Source organism: Ursus arctos, unplaced genomic scaffold (assembly GCF_023065955.2).
Source record: "Ursus arctos isolate Adak ecotype North America unplaced genomic scaffold, UrsArc2.0 scaffold_31, whole genome shotgun sequence".
In the NCBI taxonomy this organism is placed as follows: domain Eukaryota; kingdom Metazoa; phylum Chordata; class Mammalia; order Carnivora; family Ursidae; genus Ursus; species Ursus arctos.
This window is the reverse complement of record NW_026622997.1, coordinates 19796585-19818373: the sequence shown is the minus strand read 5'-3', so window position 1 is coordinate 19818373 and position 21789 is coordinate 19796585. Positions and strand designations below refer to the sequence as shown.

The window sequence follows — 21789 nt, the reverse complement described above, 5'->3', positions numbered from 1 at the left end:
TTGTCCAGTGAGCTGATAAAGTGCAAGACTGTATCTTTTGCTCAAGTGCCCTGCAGAGCCTGGCTCAGTGCTCAACACCGAGTACGTGTTTCGGCGTCCTTGGGGGCCGATCCATTGGTTTTAAAGGAGGCCAGCTAGAGAGCTGATACTTCAGTCAAATGGTATTTTGAACACTAAAGGGACTTTCACTGGCTTCTACCCAACACTGATACATGGTGAGTACAGGTGCAGCCCAAAATTAAGAGCCTCATTTGTGTGTGTTCATGGATGAGGCTCGAGGAACGAAGTCTTACCTTTTTTTTTTTCTTTCCCCATTTGGCTCACACACGTGTGGGTGTGTATGGCATAAAACAAGAATAAAATGTCTTCATCCTCCTTTTCCCTGTCTGTCTCTCACTGTTCCCACAGGTCAGCGTGGAGGTCTTGGTAGAGTACCCTTTTTTTGTGTTTGGACAGGGCTGGTCATCCTGCTGTCCAGAGAGAACCAGCCAGCTCTTTGATCTGCCATGTTCCAAACTCTCAGTTGGGGATGTCTGCATCTCGCTGACCCTCAGAAACCTGAAGAACGGCTCTGTTAAAAAGGGCCCGCCCGTGGATCCCGCCAGCGTCCTGCTGAAGCATTCAAAGACCGACATCCTGGCAGGCGGCCGACACAGGTACGCGGAGCAGGAGAACGGCATCAACCAGGGAAGTGCCCCGATGCTGTCTGAGAATGGCGAACTCAAGTTTCCAGAAAAAATAGGATTGCCTGCAGCGCCCTTGCTCACCAAAACAGAACCCAGCAAGCCCACGGCAACGAGGAAGAGGAGGTGGTCGGCCCCGGAGACCCGCAAACTGGAGAAGTCAGAAGACGAGCCACCTTTGACTCTTCCTAAGCCTTCTCTAATTCCTCAGGAGGTTAAGATTTGCATTGAAGGCCGGTCTAATGTAGGCAAGTAGAGGCAGTGTGGGGAAAGGCGATTCGGCTCTCCCTTATCATTCGTATCCAGATTACTGTACTGTAGGCTAAATAACGCAGTATTCACATGTTACCCTCTTTAGGTTTCTGTTATAACCTTGTCATTAGAGTTACAGCCGGTGTTGCGCAGAAGACTGGTGCACGTGCTTTTCCGGGAGTGTCTGGCAGGGACAGTAGCAGGTGGGGGGGGGGGGGCCGGGGCAGGTCCCCCCCCCCCCCACCCCAGCAGGCTCCGAGCGTCCAGGTAGAAATGAATGTGGCTTCCGAGCACCTGCCTTTTCCAGCCGCACAGAAGCCTCCACCGGGCGCTGACTTCCGCCGCTTTCCAGAGCGAGTTCTAAGGGGCCGGGAGCTGCCGGGGGGTGCGCGTGCACGTGGGGGGCACAGGTGCGCGGCCAGGGAGGCTCCCCTTCCCTCTGCCTCCCGCTGTCCCACTCTCTCCGGCCCTCAGCGTGGGACTGGAGGTCCAAGGGGGAAGGTCCTCGTGAGGTTCTCACGTGCAAAACCAACATCAGGAACCCAGCTGCAGGGCACGCTAGAGAGGCATCAGACAGCAGATGGAAAGCTAACCGTGTAAAAGAACCTTTTTTTTTCCTCCAACATATTTTACAATAAAAGCAACTTTTAATCCTATAGATATATATTTCCCCCTATGGGGCCTGACTGCACTGATATTTTTTAGAGCAACTGCCACACGTGGGATTTCGTTTCTGCTTTACTAGCGCAATGATGTCTCCAGGGTGTCACGGTGGGCAGGACCGCTTCAGGTCACCGCGCCCCGCACGGTGTGGGGGGGCGGCGGCAGGGGTGGCAGAGGGTGGACGCCCACTCTGGATTCCGTGCAGTGTTAGGAAAACCAATCAGGTTATCACATTGACTTCGCTCCCAAGAGGTAGATGCAAACTGCCCTTCAGAGAGCCGCCGGGGCTCTTCGCATTGGGTTTGCAAATCTTGTCTTTTAACTCTAGTACTGTTTCTAGTTCATGACTATGGACAACTCGGGTGCCACTTTTTTCAGATTCCAGTGTGACGTGAGGAATTAGATTTTGAAGATGAGCATATATATTACTATCTCTAAGCACTTAAAATGCTGTTCACACTTTATTACCAAGCATCTTGGTCTATCATTCAACAAGTACTGTATCTCCCTTTAAACTCTTTGGGAAGAAAAACAAAACAAAACAAAAACTAAGTTGCTTTCTTTTTTTCAACACTGTAACTACATTTCAGCTCTGCAGAGTTTCTCACGAGCAAGATATTGGAAGTTTCAATGTGGTTTAAAAGGATGAATGTGAATTATGAACTAGTATGTGACAATGAATGGCCACCAAGTACAGCCTGGCAGAAGGCACTTTTCACTTTGATGTTTGAGAAAGAATTAAAGGCATATGCAGAGCTGGCAGAGAAACTGAGAGAAAAGGGATGGAAAAAAGAATACTCATTTTTGTCCAGTGTTTTTCTTTTAAAGACGAACTTTTAAAGAACCTTGCGATTTGCACATCTTGAGTTTATAATTTGTGTGATATTCCTGCAGTTTTTATCCAATAACATTGTGGGAAAGTTTTGGGGGACTGAACGAGCATAAATAAATGTAGCAAAATTACTTTCTAACCTGCCTAAACTCTAGGCCATTTTATAAGGTTATGTTCCTTTCAAAATTCATTTTGGTCTTTCTACCACATCTGTCACAAAAAACAAAAAACAAAAAAACAAAAAAAAAAATGAAAAACAAACAAACAAACAAAAAAACAGGTCTTAGCAGGACAACTCTGAGAATTTTCTTCAGACTCATTGAGAAAGTTTTCCATAATTACATTTATATACGTGAGCAAGTTTTTTTTTAAAAAAAAAACACAATTACTTTATTATCGTTGATATTAATGTTATTTTCAGAATGACTTTTTTTTTTTTTCATCTGAAATCAAATTGAGATTTTAATGTTTGGTACAAACCCAGAAAGAGTATATTTCAGTTTAAACCTTTCATTCCCCAGAGACCTGAAACATTGTTTGTGGGTTTTGAGTGTGTGTCTTATTAAAGTGCTTTTAAAAAAATAAAGTTTTATAAGTAGGGAGAAATTTTTAAATATTCTTACTTGGAATGGCTGCAATTTATCTGAACAAATACTTAATTGGATTTTTCTTTTACCACTGAAAGTAGTACTTCTTGCATTTCACAAATTTGAAAAAAAAATTCTAATGTCATCCCCCATTTTGGCTATCGAGTATTCCATTATATTTAGCTCTCACCAGAACTAATGATATTTATAAACCGCTTTCTGGGGTGTACCAAAAACGTTTGAATAGGTTTAGAATAGCTAGAACTGGTCCTTGACTTTCTGTGGATTTCATTACCCTCTCAGCATGCTAGCAGAGAGCTGGGTGAGCCCATTCTTGCAGTCATACTGCTTGTTTAGTGCTGTATTTTTTTTTTTTTTTAATGTTTCTGCTCAGAGAACTTGCTTAATCTTCCATATATTCTGCTCAGGGCACTTGCAATTATTAGGTTTTGTTTTCTTTTTGTTTTGTAACCTTTGATGGTAAGAGGAATACGGGGCTGCCATACAGAGACTCTGTCCTCATCAGTACCACTATTTCCAGAAACTCACGTGGACGCAGAAACACACACACACACACACACACACATACACACCTGCTTTCGGCTTAACTTCCAGTGTTGAACTAGCTGGACCTTCAACACCAACACTAAGACGGGAAAACGTACGCGGTCTGGAGCGGTAGGAACATCACCGTAATTGTTGTGCTTCTATTTCCGGTATAGGAATTACAAAATCATTGGTTCTTTCTAAACATCGTCCCATTTCATTCTCTTGCTTTTTTAGCATGTGCAATACTTCCCGTGCCAACAGGCCCGACCAGTGCGTTCTAGTGAAAGCTCATTCCCCCCGCGTTGGGCCCATCTTCCCTGTTCTGGCCAGAGAAGGGCTGGAGGGGGGGCACCAGGAATGGGGGGAGCCTCCCGCAGCGAGCTCCCCGGCCCCTGCGGGTGCAGAGTGCTGGGGCGGGGCGCTTTCAGGAGCCCCATGTGTCTGTCACCATGTTGCAAAGAGCCAGGAAAGGAGAGCTAGGGGACTAGCTGCAGTCCCCCTGTCACCACGAGGTATAGTGAGTGTGGAGTGAGGAGAGGGAGGAGGCAGGTTGATTTCTAAGGTGCACCTGGAGCACACAGAACCAGGATCGACCCATTCCATCTCCATGGGTGTTTTCCAGAGCGGACGGGTCCCTCCTCCTCGGGTCTGTGTCCTTGAGCCTTTGAGCCATGCCTCTGAGCACGGGCAGGAAGTGTGGCCTGGTGTGTGCGTGTGTGTGTGTGTGTGTGTGTGTGTGTGTGTGTGTCGTGTGGCCAGTGGCCGCGGAGGGGCGACCTGCGAACAGTGGTCACCGATCCTCTGTGGCAGCTTTCTCTCCAAATAGGAAGAACATCCAAAGGACAGGGAACCTCGTCTTGTGGGCAGACATTGGAGAGCCCGGGGCTCCCCGAGCAGCCTCTGTCACCGCTCCCGTGTAGCAAACCTAACAATGACGGGCGTAGAAAATTCCTCGGTGCCGTGCGGCTTACAAGGATCAGCCATGTGCCTCTGTACGATGTCCGCTTCGCAATATTTAGCCATCTTTCGTTCTTTCTTTCCCGTTTTCCATTTCTAAACTACTAACAGCAGGCCTTTTGCGTTTACAATGGAACACAATCACCAAGAAATCAGTCAGGGCGCAAAGAAAAAAAACAAAAACAAGAAACCGACAAACAAGAACCTCTGTCTTTATAGGGATTTCTAAAGACCTAAAATGACTGTTCCTTAGAATGTTTCACTTAAGAATCATTTCAAGTTTGTTTGGGCCACATTGGGGAGGGGGGTGGGGGGGCCACAGAGATGGATGCCACTTACCTCAAACCCTGTGAAGTGGAAATCCAAATTGCATTTTCGTTCGGACTTTCGGGATAATTTTCTATGTCGGTCACTTTTTTGGTTCTCCCCCGCTCACCCAGTTTGGTATGGGAGGATTTGATTCCCCGTGGGGGATCTCCCCCACCCCGTGGCTGTTGATCCCATGGCTAACTCTGAATGGTGACCCTCTGTGTTTTCTGTTAGGTGCGTGTGTTGGGCTTTCTTCCCCCCTCCAGGAAGTGGCAGCATCCCTCTTCTCCCCTACAAGGAACTCTGCGAAACCTTTCTCACCTCTTACTCAGGGACGGGGCTGGCGGGTGTGGTACACTGGTGTGTCCAGAAGCAGCACTTGGCCTGCTCTGGGGTAGGGTTGTACAACTTCGAGGAATGTTTGGATTTCCGGCATCGTGTGGATTACTCCTTAGATACTGCATACATTGCAATATAATGCTGCATGTTCAAGGTGAACAGTAGCTCCTAGTAATCGTTAAATTCACTCTTTGCACATAGTTGGACCTTTACTGAAATGTGTTGCCAAAATTTATTTTTGTTGTTGTCGCTTTGGAATTTTTTTTTTGTTTGTTTTTTAAGGAAACAATTGACAATACCCTTTAACATCTGTGACTACTAAGGAAACCTATTTCTTTCATAGAGAAAAAAAAAATCTCAAAATGCTTTTGAAGACACTAATGCCATGCTATTTCAGACGTGGGAGAAGCGGCAGAGCTCTTGGGACGCGAGGCCAGGCTTTGTGAGCTGTGCCGGTTGTCATGGCTACTGTCTCCTGAACCGCAAGCAAGCAGCTCAACACACTGGTCTGTTGTCTCCCAGAAGGCTTTGCACTTCTGTTTCCTAGTCACCCACGAGGATTCCAGGTGAAAGACGGGCCGGCAGTCTCCACGGCCCGACCCAGCGCCTTCGGTGGGGACGTAAAAGGAAAGGAAGTTACGCTTTTTATTTTTTAAAGTGGACTGGAAGCCTTTGTTTCCACCTTTGTGTTTTTAACCCAGAATTTCTGAAATAGAGAATTTAGGAACACTTCAAGTAATAAATATACAAAAAATATACTTTTTTATAAAGCACATACGTGCGTATGCGATTGTGTTGGGTTGGTTTCCTCTTTTTTCCACGGACAGTGTTGTGTTTCTGTTGATAGGGAAACTCCAAAGAATTTGCACACCTCCACTCCGGAGCTGAGATTTCTTTTACATAGATGACCTCGCTTCAAATGTTACCTTACGGGATAGGATCTTTTCTTGTAGCACTATACCTTGTGGGAACTTTCTTTCTCTCTCTCTCTCTCTCTCTCTTTTTTAATGTACACCTAATTTGAGAAGCTGAAGAAGAAAAAATTTTGAAGCACTCACTTTGAGGAGTACAGGTAATGTTCTCAAAAATTGCACAAAAGAAAAATGAATGTCGAAATGATTCATTCAGTGTTCGAAAGACATGGATCTGTTGAAACAATGAGTTTCATACCTTGTTTGTAAAAAAAAAAAGCATAAAGGTTGAAAGTTACATGTTTTGGGTTTGTTTTTTGTTTTTTTTTTTTTTTTGTATATAGAAAATTGTCATGTCTCAAATAATCAGATTTCTGTGGTTATGGCCTGGAAGAATTACTACGTAAAAGGCCCTCAAACTATACCTACGCTTCCTTTGTGTTTTTGTTACATAGAGCCCTCTTCCGAGGGAGGGCAACTCTGTATTCTGAAATTTGAGAATACTGTTCATTCCTGTGCTGAAAGTACTTCTCTGAGCTCCTTTCTTGGTTTAAACTCTCAAACCCTTGCAACTCCTTTTTTTCTCCAGAGATCACGTTTGACATCCTCAGCACTTCCTGTTCCAATAAACCCAAAGAATATAATCCTGAACAAGAAGTGTTTGAAACAAGGGATCCTAGCTACCAGGAAAACAGAACTCATTATGAGGACAAAAAAAAAAAAAAAAAAAAGCTCAGACTTCTTTCCCCCCCACACCTCATTTAAATGGGGGGATCAAGCATGAATTTCAATTTCAATGCCTCTTTTTACTTTAGTTTGGGGTTTTTTTTTCTATAATCTTGAGGCCAAAATTAATGTGGAGCAACTTCTCAGAAGAGTCCTATTTTGTCCCCAAATCAAGGCAGCCAGCGGAAACTGGACAGCCGTGGGGGTGTTGGGCACCCCCACGTACAATTCTTAAATTCAGAATCTCAGCCCCTCCCTTACCTTTAAAATGCAAGGCTTTCTGGTAGCTGACATTCACCTGTACGATGGCAGGAGGGGACAGTGGCTTCAGCTTTTCATGTCCTTCATGACTTGCATACAAATGGTTCAGCTGTATTAAAATTAAGTGCATTTGGCCAATAGGTAGGATCTATACGGTAACAGTCTCTAAGAATTTCCGTAACTTTTCTTCTCTGAAAGGACTCAAGTCTTCCACTGCAGATAATTGGAGACTTCACCCAAGTTTTCTTCCCCTTTAGTTTGTATGTTCGTTTGCTGTCTGGATGGCCAACGAGCCTGTCTCCTTTTCCATGGCCAGTCTGAAGGCCTGCATTGGAAGCGCTGTTTACAGTAATCCTTGCCAGGATAACATCCTGTCCTCCCGAATATCCAGTCTGAGATGACGGACGCTGGCTTAGAGCTGGGTCTTTAAAGAGCAGTTACCAAGAAGTTGGGGGCGTAGGTTTCCTGTGGTTCTTACCCGAACCACTGAATCTTAAGGTATCCTCTGGTCCAGGAGTGGGGTAAATTGTCTAGTCAGTGGACCTTGAACTTGACACCTGTACATTCGGTTCTGTGAATACTGCCCTTTTGGCCTGTTAGGATGGTTTCTTTCTCCTGGGTCTTCACCTGTAAACCCATTTAGGGTCAAATGAATGGAAGTTTCAGGAGAGCCCTGCCCGGTATTCGTGGGGGCCCTTGGTTAAGACAGTCCTAACTTCTGGCCCCGGGGCCACCTCTGAGATTCATACCCTTGTCTGTTTAAAGATCAGATCGTAACCCACCAAACTTCCAATTGTATGCCTCCCACCGGCCAAGGGAAAAGAGACACCAGAACTTTGAGGGCACTATCAGACCGACATGGCCAGTACCAAGGAGAACTAGGGAAGGAATGTTTTGCACCTTACTGAAAAGAAAATTTTAAGTGCATACATAGTTAAGAGCTTTTATTGTGACAGGAGAACTTTTTTCCATATGCGTGCATACTCTCTGTAATTCCAGTGTAAAATATTGTACTTGCACTAGCTTTTTTAAAACAAATATTAAAAAAAAATGGAAGAATTCATATTCTATTTTCTAATCGTGGTGTGTCTATTTGTAGGATACACTCGAGTCTGTTTATTGAATTTTATGGTCCCTTTCTTTGATGGTGCTTGCAGGTTTTCTAGGTAGAAATTATTTCATTATTATAATAAAACAATGTTTGATTCAAAATTTGAACAAAATTGTTTTAAATAAATTGTCTGTATACCAGTACAAGTTTATTGTTTCAGTATACTCGTACTAATAAAATAACAGTGCCAATTGCAAATGTGTGTCCTTCTGTGTCAGATCCTTGAAGAAAAAGACTGAGGAAAAGATGGTAATCCCACACTTAGCCCCCTTCCCCACTTGGTATGTGGTGGGCAGGGACACAAGGCAATGCTTTTCTTACCAATGGTATTTTCTGGGGGGGGCGAGGGGAGACAAGACGGCTTGGTCATGCCTGAGACGAGGTCTGAGATAAAAGGCACATTTCAACAGCCCACGTTTCAACTTATTCAGTTCATGTTTTATTTCTCCTGTCTGAACAATGCTGTTGACAAGAGAGATTTGTTTCTAAACAGCATTTGGCAACTTCATGGGACTCCTGTGGCATCATCGATACATTCCAGAACGGCGTTGCTAGACACTGGTTTGTGGTCTGACCGTGGACAGTTCCTTCTCGACTTTCCTTCTGTTCGGGCCTGATAGAAATTCGACAAGCCCGGGGCCTCCCAGCATGCACACAGAGGAGCCCGTTTGTCTTGAGGGCACTGCATTTGCAAGCGTGCACCGTGCCCACGCCTAGCCGTTGGCCCAGGAAGTAATCCCCCCAAGGACCCATGCACGGGAGCCCCTCTACCCCCATCTGTACGTGCAGCTAGAGAATCCTTCCAGCCTTAAGATTCTGCCGAGGTGGAAGGGAATTCTCGGTGCCAAATTCAGAGTTTTCTCTGAGCCCAGGGAGGAGTGGGTGATGCCTTCCTGCTGAGACGTCTGGGGGCATCTTGCCCAGACTCTGCTCTCCGCACTGGGCTGAGGTCCTGCCACACTGTGGATGTCAGTGCTGAAAGAAGGTGCACCACACCGTCGGGGGTTAGGGGAGCCTTGTGGCCCACACGAGGGTCCTCCTTGTCCTCCTCCAGGGCAGTCCTGGCTGGGGAGCCGCATGCTGTGGCCACGTCTGGGGCAGCAGACTGAATCACTGCCTCCCCTGCTGATTTAAGTATCAGATGCTCACAGTTCTGAAAGGTCCAGGGCCCAGTGGCTGGAGACTTACCTCAACTGTTCAAATTCGGGGAAAAGCGGTGTTTCCCATGCTGCCCTGGGGCTGGCCTTGAAACCAGTAAAAGCACAGCAGGAGCTGCCCAAGGGGAAGGGCATCTCATTCACAGACTTCCCCTCTCCCCGCCCCGACTCCCACACGGGAAGGCTGGCAGTTTGCAGCAGACCCTCAGGCCTGATACCAGGTCTGAGGGCGCCCCCGAAACAGGCTCCCCAGGGCCCACAGCTATGGGAGGCAGAGCTGAACTTAGAAAAGGCAAAGCATAATGGAGGCTTACGGGTGCTTTTTGCAACATCTCTGCTTCAAAGTGATGTGCTTTCCTAAAAACTAGGTGAGTAAACGCCTGCCCTCCAGCTCGTGGAAACAAAGCGTGCAAAAGGTCTACACAAGACGGATAAAGCGGGCGCAGGTCTCTGCACAGAGCACAGCCTCTAGGGGGCTGCTGGGGGTCCCCCTCCCAGACCACTCTGGGTGCAGCACAGAAACTGGCTGTGTGAGAGGGGACACTGCCCAGCCCCAGCTCAGGCAGGGGTGTGCCCTAAAAGTCCTCTCACTACTGCGGGCGCGTTCAGAATGGGTTTGCTCAAGAACTTTCCTTTCCTTCTCTCCCTTATTTTACAACAGAGAATCTCTTAACACGGACACACCGAAGGGCTCGAGTAGAAAACATCTCCCACAGGAGAAGTGTGGGCCTCAAACACAAGCGAACAGAAAAGGGGAGGTGCTTCCAGCCAAACCCCACATCTCACTCTCTCTATTAAACATCCTCCAGCCCTTCATCTCAAAATTGTAGCCAATTCATGTTTCCACGAGTACGAGAACTATTCTCAATGGATTGAGGGGGAAAGTATGACCACAGAGTTCAAGTTGCTGGACCTTTAAATGTACTCTTATAAAACCACAAACGGACCTATAAGTTCCTGGAGCGTTATGGTCTGGATGGATCCTTCCTATGGCCACAGCTCCCCAGGGATCTCGGGCCATTAATTTGTCCTTAAACAGTATCACGGTGTGACCGTCCTTCTCTGCGCCACGGTAGTCGCTTGCTTTTTCAAGGAAAATGGACTCATATCTGCTTTGTTAAGCCTCGTTCAAAAGAAAATAAAGCAAACATCCTGGTCTGCATAGACTTTCCAGTCCTATTACTCAAGGAATGTTCCAGAAGAAGTGGCCAGTCATCGTTAATAAATTCATGTACACTATTTAAACAAGTGTGGTGGCGGCCAGCTGTAGGATTCTTCCAAGGCCATGGGTCCGTTCTCCAAGGAAATACCATTGTTAGCAGTCCGTGAATTGACCACTTGATAATAATACCATGTGGTCCTTCCTCGAAAGTATTAACAGCCTTGACAAGGGAATAGTTCTAACTCATATTTTAAACCAATGGCTTGTAGAAGTCATTCTACAATGCTGGTCAAGGCTTTGACTGTTTTTCAGTAAGGATTCCACTTGCCAATTTTTTGGTGCATAACCTTTCAATAAAACATCACGTGAACTTCAAAATCATGTATATTCTCTTTAAGAAAGAGGCCAGCCTGACAGGTTGGGACTGAGGAGGGAAGAGATGAAGGAAAACAAAACTCAATGAAAAAACGGGACAGGGACAGCGTCCCCAAAGCAACATGGACCCCATAGTGACAGATAACCTGTTCCCAGAAGGCATGGGTAACGCAGGTGGGGAAACCCTGTCGCCACACCTTGTTATCTGCTGGAGACCACTTCTTCAGGTTCGTGGATTTAGTCAGGCGATTTTGTCCTTTGCTAGCAACCAAAAGTGGAGGATGGGAGGCCAGTGACTGACTGGTCTGGCCGCCCCGACCCTCCCCTGCCCTCTCCTCCCCGCCAAGCCTTGACTGCTAAGAGCCAAGTGTGGGGAAAAGGTAGAAAACCCCCAGTGCCCCTGACAACTTGTTTCCTGCACATGCAAACTCCAGCACTCCACCAAGTCTTAAGATAATCGCATTATATTAAAGTGAAACCATTTTTCTTTAAAAAAAAAAGAAGAAAGAAAAAGGTGAGTTAGTTTTAACAATGAGGTTATGACTTCCAGGCAGCTGGGCTCTGACCACTGTCCCCGTCAGTGCCCTGCTTCTGGCCTCCCTCCCCGAAGGCACTAGGGGAGCCCCAAAGCCTCCGGGGGGCGGGGAGGGGAGCAGGAGGCAGCAGTCCACCATTCGGGAGCGGCCAGAAACTCGGATGTAACAGGAGGGCGGTGGGAAGGCAGGTGCGCATGAAGCTTCCACGAGCCAGACCGTCACCTCATCCTCAAGGTTAGCTGAACACGGTGTTGTGCTGTTGGGTCACCCGGATGAACGTCGCCCTCCTGCTGAGCTCTTTGAGTTTGGCGGCCCCCACATAAGTGCAGGTAGACCTCAGTCCCCCAAGAATATCCAGAATCGTGTTTTCTACATCCCCCTTGTAAGGCACTTCCACAGTCTTGCCCTCAGAGGCTCTGCAAGAAAAAGGAAGCTTTTCTTTTAATCTGTTTTTTTTTCTCCCTTAAGAACGCAGCCAGAATTATTCCCAGCTTTAGCCCTTTCAGCAGCCCCAAGGCACTCAGGTAGCTGAATGCCATCGTCTGACCCCATGCCCACATGGCTACAAATGCCGAGCTGATTGTACCCGCATCTCAGATGAATGCTTTCCTCCCACCCAAACCGCACAGCCTCACTGCTGGCTGCCCGGGGCGCCCGGAAAATGAAAGTCCTCGTCAGCAGCCCTGGAAGAAGTGGACCCACACCTTCCCGCGTGGTGCCCCCCTGAGCACTGTGCCTCCACTCTGCCCCTGAGCGAAACCAACTCCACCTTCCTCCTCTAGCTTAATCCCGACACCAGCGTCCCACGGGCCCAGAGCCCCAGAGGCCCCAGGGCAACAAGAGCCCTGGCAGATGACCCTCTCTCAACGTCCTCTTCTTGTCACACTCCCCGATCTACAACAGAAGCTCTCCCCACGCCAGCGCTCCAAGCAGAGCCTGAGTGTCCTCGAAGACGCCGATCAAGAGCAGGAGGAAGGTGTCACTACAGACAGCCTCCCGCTGGCGGTGCTTTGACTCCGCCGTGGTGGGAAAGCGGGAGGCGCTGGCTAGAAAGCACACTTGGGGATTTTGCTTGTGGATCCCTTGCCAGGCTAGCGAGGTGCGAACAACCCTCACCGCGATGCGGGTCACAACCCAGGCGCTGACAACCACTCTGCACCCGTACGACCGGTCTGCTTTTCAGAAGGGTATTCGGTAAACTACAGAAGACACTCGACCCGCTCTCACCACACAGGCCCTGTGTTGGAGGCGACCGTGAGTGCTCCGAGCGCGTGTAAGGCAGCCAGGCTGAGCTCTGACGTTCAGCGGGTTCCGTGTGCTTAGTGCACTTCAATTGTGAAGATGGCATGGGTTTATCGGGACGCAGCCTCGTGCTTAAGTCGGGAAAGATCTGTAAAATGGACAACTCCAGCCCCGCTAGGTTGCACGGACCTACAGGGCCGACTGGCCTCGGGAGGGGCGTTACAAGAAGGAAATGTCCAATCTGTGCAAAACTCTAGCCCTCCTCCGAGGCTCAGGCAGTCTAGAAATTCTAACAACCAAATTCTGGAACTTTCTTTAGCCGCTTCTCTTCAACTAGAAAAAACAGCATCTCTCAATCAGAAACTCCTTGCCTAGAATTTCAAAATGGTCTTAACTCTCGTGCCCTGGAGTCCACGCAGGCAAGACGATCCTTACGTGCAATGAGATCTACCCTGAAGCTCTGACTGGACCCAGGGCTGGCTCGTGGCTGGTTCAGAGCACCGAGCTCCTGACGCCCGTCCCTGGCCCCACGGAGACGGTTCCCGTCACCGCACTCTGTGACCAACACCTAGGCACTTGCTCTGGCAATGACCGCCGTGTCACTTTTCAAAGAGATCTCCATGGCCTGCCTGGGGCTCACTGGAAGTCATCCAGACTCTCATCGTCACTTCTCTGCTGACGGGTGACGGCCCCTTTTGCAAGTCATTTATAGCTGAGGCTCGCGTCGTCTCATCTGGTAAACGCAGGCACTTTGATCTGTTTCCCGGGGACAGTGTGAGGAATAAATGGTTAATGGCTGGGAAGGAACCAGCAAAGCATAAATAGCTTTGCCTTAATTAAATACCAACGTCAAAGGAGGACCATTCTTGTGAGGAAACCGTGGGGATGGGGCTGCAAACTGCCAGCGAAAGGGGAGGGAGCGAGGGAGGCAGAGACAGAGAGAGACAGAGAGAGAAAAACAGAGGCAGCCTACAGGGCTCGGGCTGCCTCCAGATTGAGGTTCGAATTCCTTCAGCACTTGCCTTTCCTGTCTAAGATTCGAATCTGCTTCCAGAATATTCTATTTTCTGTTTTGTCTAAACCCTGCTGAAATTACAGGAGAGGAATTTTCTTTTTTCTTTCGGTGTCTTGGCGTCTGCATGTGGCACAGCCTGGTCTGCCCTCCTCTGTCTAGTTGCCTTAGAACCCAGGACAGACCAAGACAGAGTGTCCTTCAGGCAAAGCATCTAGCGTCACCGGACCACAATGGCTCCGCGTAACATGGCAGCACATAGCAGACACCGCACAGGCCCTGGGGTGGGGACAGGGCTGCTGGGAAAGTGCGAAGCTTCCGGACCAGAGGTCCAGGGTGGCACTGAGGCAGTGATCCTCCCCCTGCCCACCCTCGTAAACCATGCAACCTCTTCCATCGGGCACCACATGGGAGAAAGAGCCTTCTGAGGCTGCACGGGAAGGAGAGTCCTCTTGTTCTGACTGAAGTTTCCAGAATGAAGGTATAGACCTAGTCCCCTATTCCTCTTTCCCACCCTGCCTTCCCCTCACTGTCGTACCATCTTTATTGAGGTCCCCCCTCAAGAGGAATATGAGACTGGAGGATGAGAATGGACATCAGTCCACCAGTCCCCCCACACTGAAGCACAGAGCTCTACTGGGTATCCCATGCCTCCTGCCTGCCCGCCCGTGATTCTCAGTGGGGTTCTGAGATTTTACCTCCAGCAGGACTTGAACCTCATACAACACGTCTGCATCCCAGATTCTCGAGATCAGCTTTCGTGTGTGGGATGAATGGTAGGAATGGAGGGTGTCCACCAGGGAAGACCTGAGCTCCCACCCCAGGGCCTGAGGCTTTCCGGAGAAAAGCAATCCCTCCCTCCCAGCAGACTTCCTTCTGAGGAAGCAAGACCTTCTGTCCTGTCCACTTTGTGTCACTTGTCATCAGGCTGACACTGGTGAGAAGCAGCAGCAGCTTCTAGGGAACAGGGCCAGGGAGTGGGCATGTGCTGTCCTCAGGTCCTTCAAGCACACGTGTGCACAATTAAGATGGAAATGAATCAGAAAAGGCCAGGTTATCTTTGGGGATCGTGGATTTGCAAAAGAAAAAAAGAGAAAAAAGCAGAAGCAAGCATCCTTTCTGCAGTGAGTAACACGATTAAATGGCTAAAAATGCTGCCTGTGTCAACCGTCAGAGCCTGGAGGCAGGTAAGGGTCCCACCATAGGGAAAACACGGCATCTTCCAGAAAGGCCTGACCTCCATACGGTGGTGTGCACCACACCTGTTTCATAGGCAATGGGAAACCCCTTCTTCAACTCAATTCTTGCAGCCTGAACTCGTTCCAGGCTAGAGATGGGCAGTGACGGGGCTAGCTCAGAGCTATCAGAAGGCTCTATCGGAAGGACACGGCAAAAATATTCCTGCCTAAGCCCCTGGAAAGTCTGGATTGTCACCTCCCGGCCTGGCTGAGCAGGAGTCCCACCTGCTCACACACCCCCTCGTCACATTTCCGTCCCGTCCCAAAACACGTCTGCTCTGCACCGCCTTTCGAGGGCCCCAAACACAGCAAAGGCTAGCTGGATAAAAACCCGGGCTACTTAAAAAGAAGCAGGGTCCGTCTTCTAGCGCCTTCCCAGGGCACGCGAGTGCTAACAGAGTTGGTGCTCGAGGCTTACCTGTATTCAGCAACCCCTCCCGCATGCTTCTTCATTGCCGTCTCGGAGCTCATCCCATAGAAGAGCTTGAGCTTCTGCCCGTCCTTCTCGATCACCTCTCCGGCACACTCCGTGTGGCCTGAAAACATCCCTCCCAGCATGACAAAATCCGCTCCAGCCCCTAAACTCCAGTAGGGTAGACAAAGAGCAGCCACAAGGAAAAGAGCTCAGAGAAAATCGGCTCTAGAAGGATCGGCGTGCTACTCCAACCCCTCCTCGCTCCCAGCAATAATCAAGAAAAAAGCTCAACCTCTCCCTTTCTGGAAGAAGTGGAGAAGGCCTGCTGTGTGAACAGACCGGCACTGGACACTCAGAGAAAGAAATACAGCTAAAGGCTAAAGCACTGGACTTAATGGTGACTGATGACTGACTATGACCACCTTCCAAACACAGTCTAAGTCTCATCATCAGAGCAGCATTAAGAATTGGGCGGCATTTTCTACGGCATGGTGCCCAATCTTATCCTTGACAGTCACTCCACCTGTGCCCTCGTCAGGCATCTGGTCTACCTTAGGCTAGCAGCGCTCACACTCTGCTTGTGTAGATCATGAAAGACCTCAGAACAGACCAAAACTCCTACACTGGAGACTGGGTATTAAGAAGAGAAGCCTAAATTTTATACACATATATAAAATGAAATATATATATAATTCTATATCTACATATACACATATATACATAGATATACATACATACACACATATGTATAAATACACACACATATACATATGTTTCGAATGACTTCAGTATACTTCCACTTTTTGATATGACCTAAGGAAGCACTAACCGGTTTTGAGTGTTGCCGGTGTGTTTGAGAAGCCTGGAGCCGTTAAGCTAAAACCCACATCAAACATCGGAAGCCAGGTAACTTTGCGGAAGGAGTATGCAGAAAGCATCGGGGTGGTTTGGCTAGGGCATAATTAGGACAGGGTGCCTAGGCTGGATTTTCTGGTTTTCAAAAATTGGAATTGTGATAAGATCATTTGATGTGCTATTTCAATTTTCAGTAGCGAACGTGTGTGGAGGATCTTATTAACAATGAGACTTATTTGGGGGAAAAAAAGGAGGTTTGTTCCTTCTCTCACCATACCACGGTCGATGTACCATATATGCGTATGGTTCTGAAGCTGCTGCGTCTCCAGTGTTTAGCACAGGACATGGCACACGGTCAATGTACGATGACTAGTCGTCAAGAAAGGAAAGTGTGTATGGGCAAGAACTAGCAATACCACCATTTCCCATCCTGTTCTGGGATGATGGTACAGTCTCCCCACTGACTATGAACGTCTCCTCCTACGTCCTATTGAGGGTTGCATTTAGGACACGAGGACATGAGGGCAGAGACGTATTCAGGAATTTGGATGAAGGACAAGGAGGAGGAGGGGGCCCAGGAACCCCTGAGAAGTGGCCCTGACCTCTTCCAGTGGGTCCGTTAGATACTTGCAGGACAACTCTGGGGTTTGTGTCAGGCATCCTGGCCCCTTCTGTTCAACATTACAGAGAAGCCGGCTCTGCAGGCCTGGCCCCCTGGCCTGGCCCTCGGGCAAGCCACGCACAACAGGACCTTTCTACTCGCCAGCAAGCTTTGCAGGCCCGTCATTCCAGGGTCCCTAACATGAATGGCGGATCCTTGCCCCCGCACCCCTCCTGCCCTGCCATGACTTTGAGGGGGCAGAGGACGACTGGTATCCAGCCAGGCCTCCCCATGACCACAACCGCAGTAGCAGATGTCAACAGCAGGAACGCAGAGCACAGATCCACTCCAACAACGCTTTGAAGTGGCTTTCAATTATTTTTGTTTCTGAATGTTCTGGTGCCCCTCCCTCGCCAAGGCTCTCCCTGACGCAGTCTCTCCCTCTCCCTCCCTCCGCCGAGCCTCCGCACCCGGCAAGGCCTGGCTCCCTGGAAGCAGAGCGAAGGAAAAGATCCCAGAGGTGATTCCAAAGACCAGCGGCTGTTACCTACGAGGCACCTTCTTAACGACCAGTCACTTAAAAGTGCTCCAGTTCCTACTCGGTGCAGGGAGCACAAGCAGGAGCACCCAGCGGCGTTCAGTAGTTCAGCTCAAACATCGTAACGGTCTTGATAAGGAGTGAGCGAGCACCCAAGTGGGGCAGGGGTCCCGATCCCCCCAGCTCGGCCGCCAGCTGTGGGACCCTGACCTTGTCACCCACCTCTCAGGGCCTCAGTCTCCACTATAAAGTAGGCACCCTGGATGACAAAGATGACCGGTGTGTCCCCTTCCACAACCAAGATGCACGATCAGGAGGGGGTTACGTAAGAAGGCTGCCCGTGTTCACGGTATTCCCCAGGGTTGCCACAGAACCCGGCTGCTAAGAGCACTGTCCCTGTCTCCTTGTCACCTTCAGTGTTTTATTAAAAGAGAGAGAGAGAGAGAACCAATCCCTAACCCTAAGGCATTCTATGGGAAGGTCTCTAAAGCAGTGGTCAAAAAAGAGGAGTTGCCAAATGCAGGTGAGGGGAAGGACCACTGGCACCCCTTAGGAATGCCTCAGACAGAAAGTTCCTCTCCGTAGCAAAAAAGAAAAGAAAACAAGGAAAAAAAATTAGCAGTGAACTTGGCTCTGGCCTCAGAAAAGGGAGTGGGGCTGTGGTGCTGGTTTTCCTGTCACCCGCGGGCACACACAGCTCCCACCTGGCAGGCTGCTGTCCCCAGCTGTGCAACCAGCTCTGACCTCCAGACACAGCTTGTCAAGGTCAGGTGGCAAGCACGTGGAGCCGCTGACTGCCTAGCGTGTTCCCAGGAAAAGGCCAGGGGGTCCAAAACCCCACCTGCATCACAGCTGAACACTGCTGCCCCCTGGTGGGACACGGGCTCCTCGGCCTGCCGTGAGAAACCGCTGGGGGACTCTAGTCCTTCCCAAAAGGTTGCCCCAAGTTAGGCCCCAGGGACCCTCCCTGAAGTCTCTGTGCTTCGGACCTGGTACTGGCCTCTTCCACAGGCACGCTGGGCCTTCCGAGCCATGACTTCACCCACTCCCGGCTTGCAGGCTGTCCCCCCTGCCCCCATCCATCCCCTGGGCACTCGGCCCGCTCGGGATTCTGGCCAACTGGGGCTAAAATCCGGGGACAGGAAACTCAGGACTGGCCCGCAATTTCCCAACAAGTCCCGCCTCTCCATTCAGGTTCGCACCCGGAGGCCAGCACACGGAGGCAGGGAACTCCCACCCCTCCCTCCCTGTCCCCTTACCAAAGGCTTTGGCGACATCTCCTGGACACGTGCAGCCTCCGTCCTTCAAAAAGGAAAAAGTAAGGAGAGGGTGTGAGCAGCGGTGCGCTTGGCCAGGCTGTCCTCCCCCCCCAACCCCGGGGTGATTCGGTCATCAGGAGGGGATCTCCGGATGCACCCCCAGCCAAGGGCAAGCCCCCAGCCAAAAGCAGCGACCCTCAGAGCCCGGGCCCAGCACTTCCCAATCACCGTGTCTGCACTTAGTTTGCTGCCCTCAATGCTGCACCTTGCACCCCCCAAGCCTCCTGGGGTTTCTTCTCTGGGTCAGCCCCGCCAACCGCCTGCCCACCTGTCCGCCCCTGCCCTGCCCTGGAACCCTGGGGAAGCGGGAGGCAGCAGGAGGTGCTCTGAGACCTCAATTCGCCGCCAGCCCCTTACACAACACGCCCGGCCAGGGCCATCCCGATTCCCTCTCATTCGGTAGTCACCTTTCCCTCCCCGCCTGGTGTGAGGTGAGGTTTATTTAGTACAAGAGCTGAAATATTTTAAGAGCCGGGGAAGGGACACGGAGTTCCTTTATGCTTCCAGCCACTCCATGCGTCCCCTGTGCACCTCCACGAAATGGGCCCGGTTAGCTTAGAATCAAACGCGCATTCCTGATCCCACCGTGCCCACAGAGAGCACACGCCTGGGGCTGGTTTAGTGCCCAGCGGGACGGTCACCTTGGGCTGCCCAGCGTGGCCCCGTCGTGGAAGTTATGTTGAAGCCCCAGCAGCACAGTGTGGCGCTTCTAGAATGCAGAGCCCACAGGGCCTCCTTACCAACACAAGCCACTACCTGCTATTCCCAATGCGGCCTGTGTGACGTCCCAGGAGACAGCCGGCGAGGGTGGCCGGGATTGCCGCCAGACCCCACAGAGAGAGAGGCCAAGAAGCAAAGGCCCGGGGGGGAGGCAGGGTCAGTGCTGAGGGCTGGCCTGACGACAGAGCCCCGAGCTCAGAGCGGGTCTGGGAAGAACACCAAGGTCTCAGAGGCAAGCGCCTGTTCCTGGAAGGTGGGACCCACCCAGAAAGGGGTCAGACCAGCCTTGGGAAGGACACAGGCCGCCCGGGCTACTGTCACCACAACTGGCAGGAAGGCGTATGGGCCCCCAGAGCTGGAGGGCATCTAGCCAACCAGGGTGAACCGCTGTATGAGCACCTCCCATGGAGAACAGGGGTCCTGTGACTCAATCCCCTTTTTTATCTGCTTTTGAGGCCTGTCGCTCCAGCAGCTACAACTCAACTTCCGCCTCATTACTTCTTTGCAGTTCGGACCCAAAAGTAGGTGTGAAGCTCGAACTCTGTTTTTTTATGCATAGTTACAGCCTGGAACTATTTCCTCCATCGTGTCTGTGACGGGCACACCCCAGAAATACTGCAGGTTTGGTTCCAGACCACAAGCAATAAAGCCAATATCACAATGAAGCGAGTCGGATGGCTTCTGTGGTTTCCCGGTGCATACAGAAGGGACATGCACTCGACTTAGCATGACTGTCTAAAAAAAATGTACGCAGCTTAGTTAGAAAATACTTTGTTGCTAAAAGATGCCAACCGTCCTGAGCTTTAAGCGAGCCGTCCTCACCGATCGCAGATCGCCATTACAAATACAAGGATGAAAATGTTTGAAATTCTCTGAGGATTACCCAACTGTGGCACAGAGACACCAAGCAGGCAAATACTGTTGGGAAAACGGTGCCAAGAGACTTGCCCCCGGGGTGGGGTTGCCACAGACCTTCCGTTCAAAAAGAAAAAACACCGTCTCTCGGAAGTGCAAGTAAGCAAAAGCTCAATAAAATGAAGCGTGCCTGGCTTCTCAGACCCCCGGAGGGCCCCGGGCTGCTAGGGAATGGTCACTGCAGAAGTGGTCTGCCCCTCCAAGTGACATGGCCCCAGCCGCGCATGGGAAGACAGTGACAGGACTTGGGGCTGTGTCTCTTGTCTGTTCCAAGCTCCAGCATATCGAACTTCCTCTTTCAAAGCTACAAGCCCCCTGTATGCCCCTCGCTCATCCTGAGAATTTTCTGAATACTTTATCTCTTTACCAAAACCAGTTTTGCACTCAATAGGGTTTCAAACATATGACTTCAGAAGATTAAACAGGGGCGCCTGGGTGGCACAGCGGTTAAGCGTCTGCCTTCGGCTCAGGGCGTGATCCCGGCGATCTGGGATCGAGCCCCACATCAGGCTCCTCCGCTAGGAGCCTGCTTCTTCCTCTCCCACTCCCCCTGCTTGTGTTCCCTCTCTCGCTGGCTGTCTCTATCTCTGTCGAATAAATAAATAAAATCTTAAAAAAAAAAAAGAAGATTAAACAAACTCACGGCTCCATTACATTAGGACGTTATCGGACTTGAAACACACACACACACACACACACACACACACACACACACACACACTCTCCCTTGCTTGCAAGCTGTGAGTGAGGAGTTGTGACTGCCACGGAGGTGTCTTGTGTGGGGCCCGGAAAATTCCACATTCTTGCGGCTAGGGATGAGGTCACTGGAGCCCTTGAAAAGGAGCTCTTCTCTTCCCAGGATGGGCCAAGATGTCCACGCTAAGAGGACACCGTGACGTGCCAGAGAGGAAACCCTACGTAGAGCATCTTCTGCTCGCTCTACTTGGAAATGCATTTATAAATAGACTGGGCGGACCAAGCACTACAGACTGCACGTTTAACCCCGTGCAATCCGACGTCGCAAAACGCTTTAGGGCCAAGGAGTCTGCTCCCTACTTCCGTTCACGGGTGATTTCCAGAAGCTGTTCAAAGCGTCCTTTTCGTGTTCTCAGGAGGCAAGAGCAGGAGGGGTAAATCTCTGCCATCTGAGACACACGTTTACTTTCACAGAGAAACATCACAGCCGCCGGAATGTTTTCAAAAACAATGTGCAAATATTCAAAGAGCTGCTTGTTTTGTTTTTCAAGAGTATTCACGTTGTATTTCAGCAGAAAAAGCATCACGTGACAGGAACGGGGAAAGGCGATCTGTGAACTGTGGGCATACCTCTTCTTCTTCGGAATACTTCCCCTGCTCTGAAACCGAGGGTGGTGAAAGCAGGTGCGGGACTGGCAGAGGGAAATCAAATCAAGCACCTACCGCGTGCCGAGGCTGTTACAAACTTCATTTTGCCATTCCAACACCACAAGCAACCTGAAGTTGATTATTTTGTAGGTGGCGGGGGGGAATGAGGAGAGCTCAGAA

At 50.0% G+C, this 21789-nt stretch overlaps 2 protein-coding genes across 3 annotated transcripts in view; one reads left to right on the top strand and one right to left on the bottom strand.

Annotated features, from left to right (window-relative positions):
- The window catches only part of ATXN1 (ataxin 1), a 244130-nt gene extending 235752 nt beyond the window's left edge, over positions 1 to 8378 (top strand). For both annotated transcript variants that reach the window (XM_057304837.1, XM_048225705.2), the window contains one exon: positions 409 to 8378. In XM_057304837.1, the coding sequence (XP_057160820.1) occupies positions 409 to 939 (531 nt within the window). In that variant the 3' untranslated portion in view covers positions 940 to 8378. The remainder of the gene's footprint in view (positions 1 to 408) is intronic.
- Positions 8379 to 8596: 218 nt separating this feature from the next.
- Positions 8597 to 21789, bottom strand: part of GMPR (guanosine monophosphate reductase) — a 45242-nt gene continuing 32049 nt past the window's right edge. Inside the window, exons 7-9 of the mRNA XM_026511538.4 lie at positions 18571 to 18613; positions 15321 to 15480; positions 8597 to 11826 (exon numbers count right to left, since the gene is read on the bottom strand). Of these exons, the coding sequence (XP_026367323.1) occupies positions 11646 to 11826; positions 15321 to 15480; positions 18571 to 18613 (384 nt within the window). The 3' untranslated portion in view covers positions 8597 to 11645. The remainder of the gene's footprint in view (positions 11827 to 15320; positions 15481 to 18570; positions 18614 to 21789) is intronic.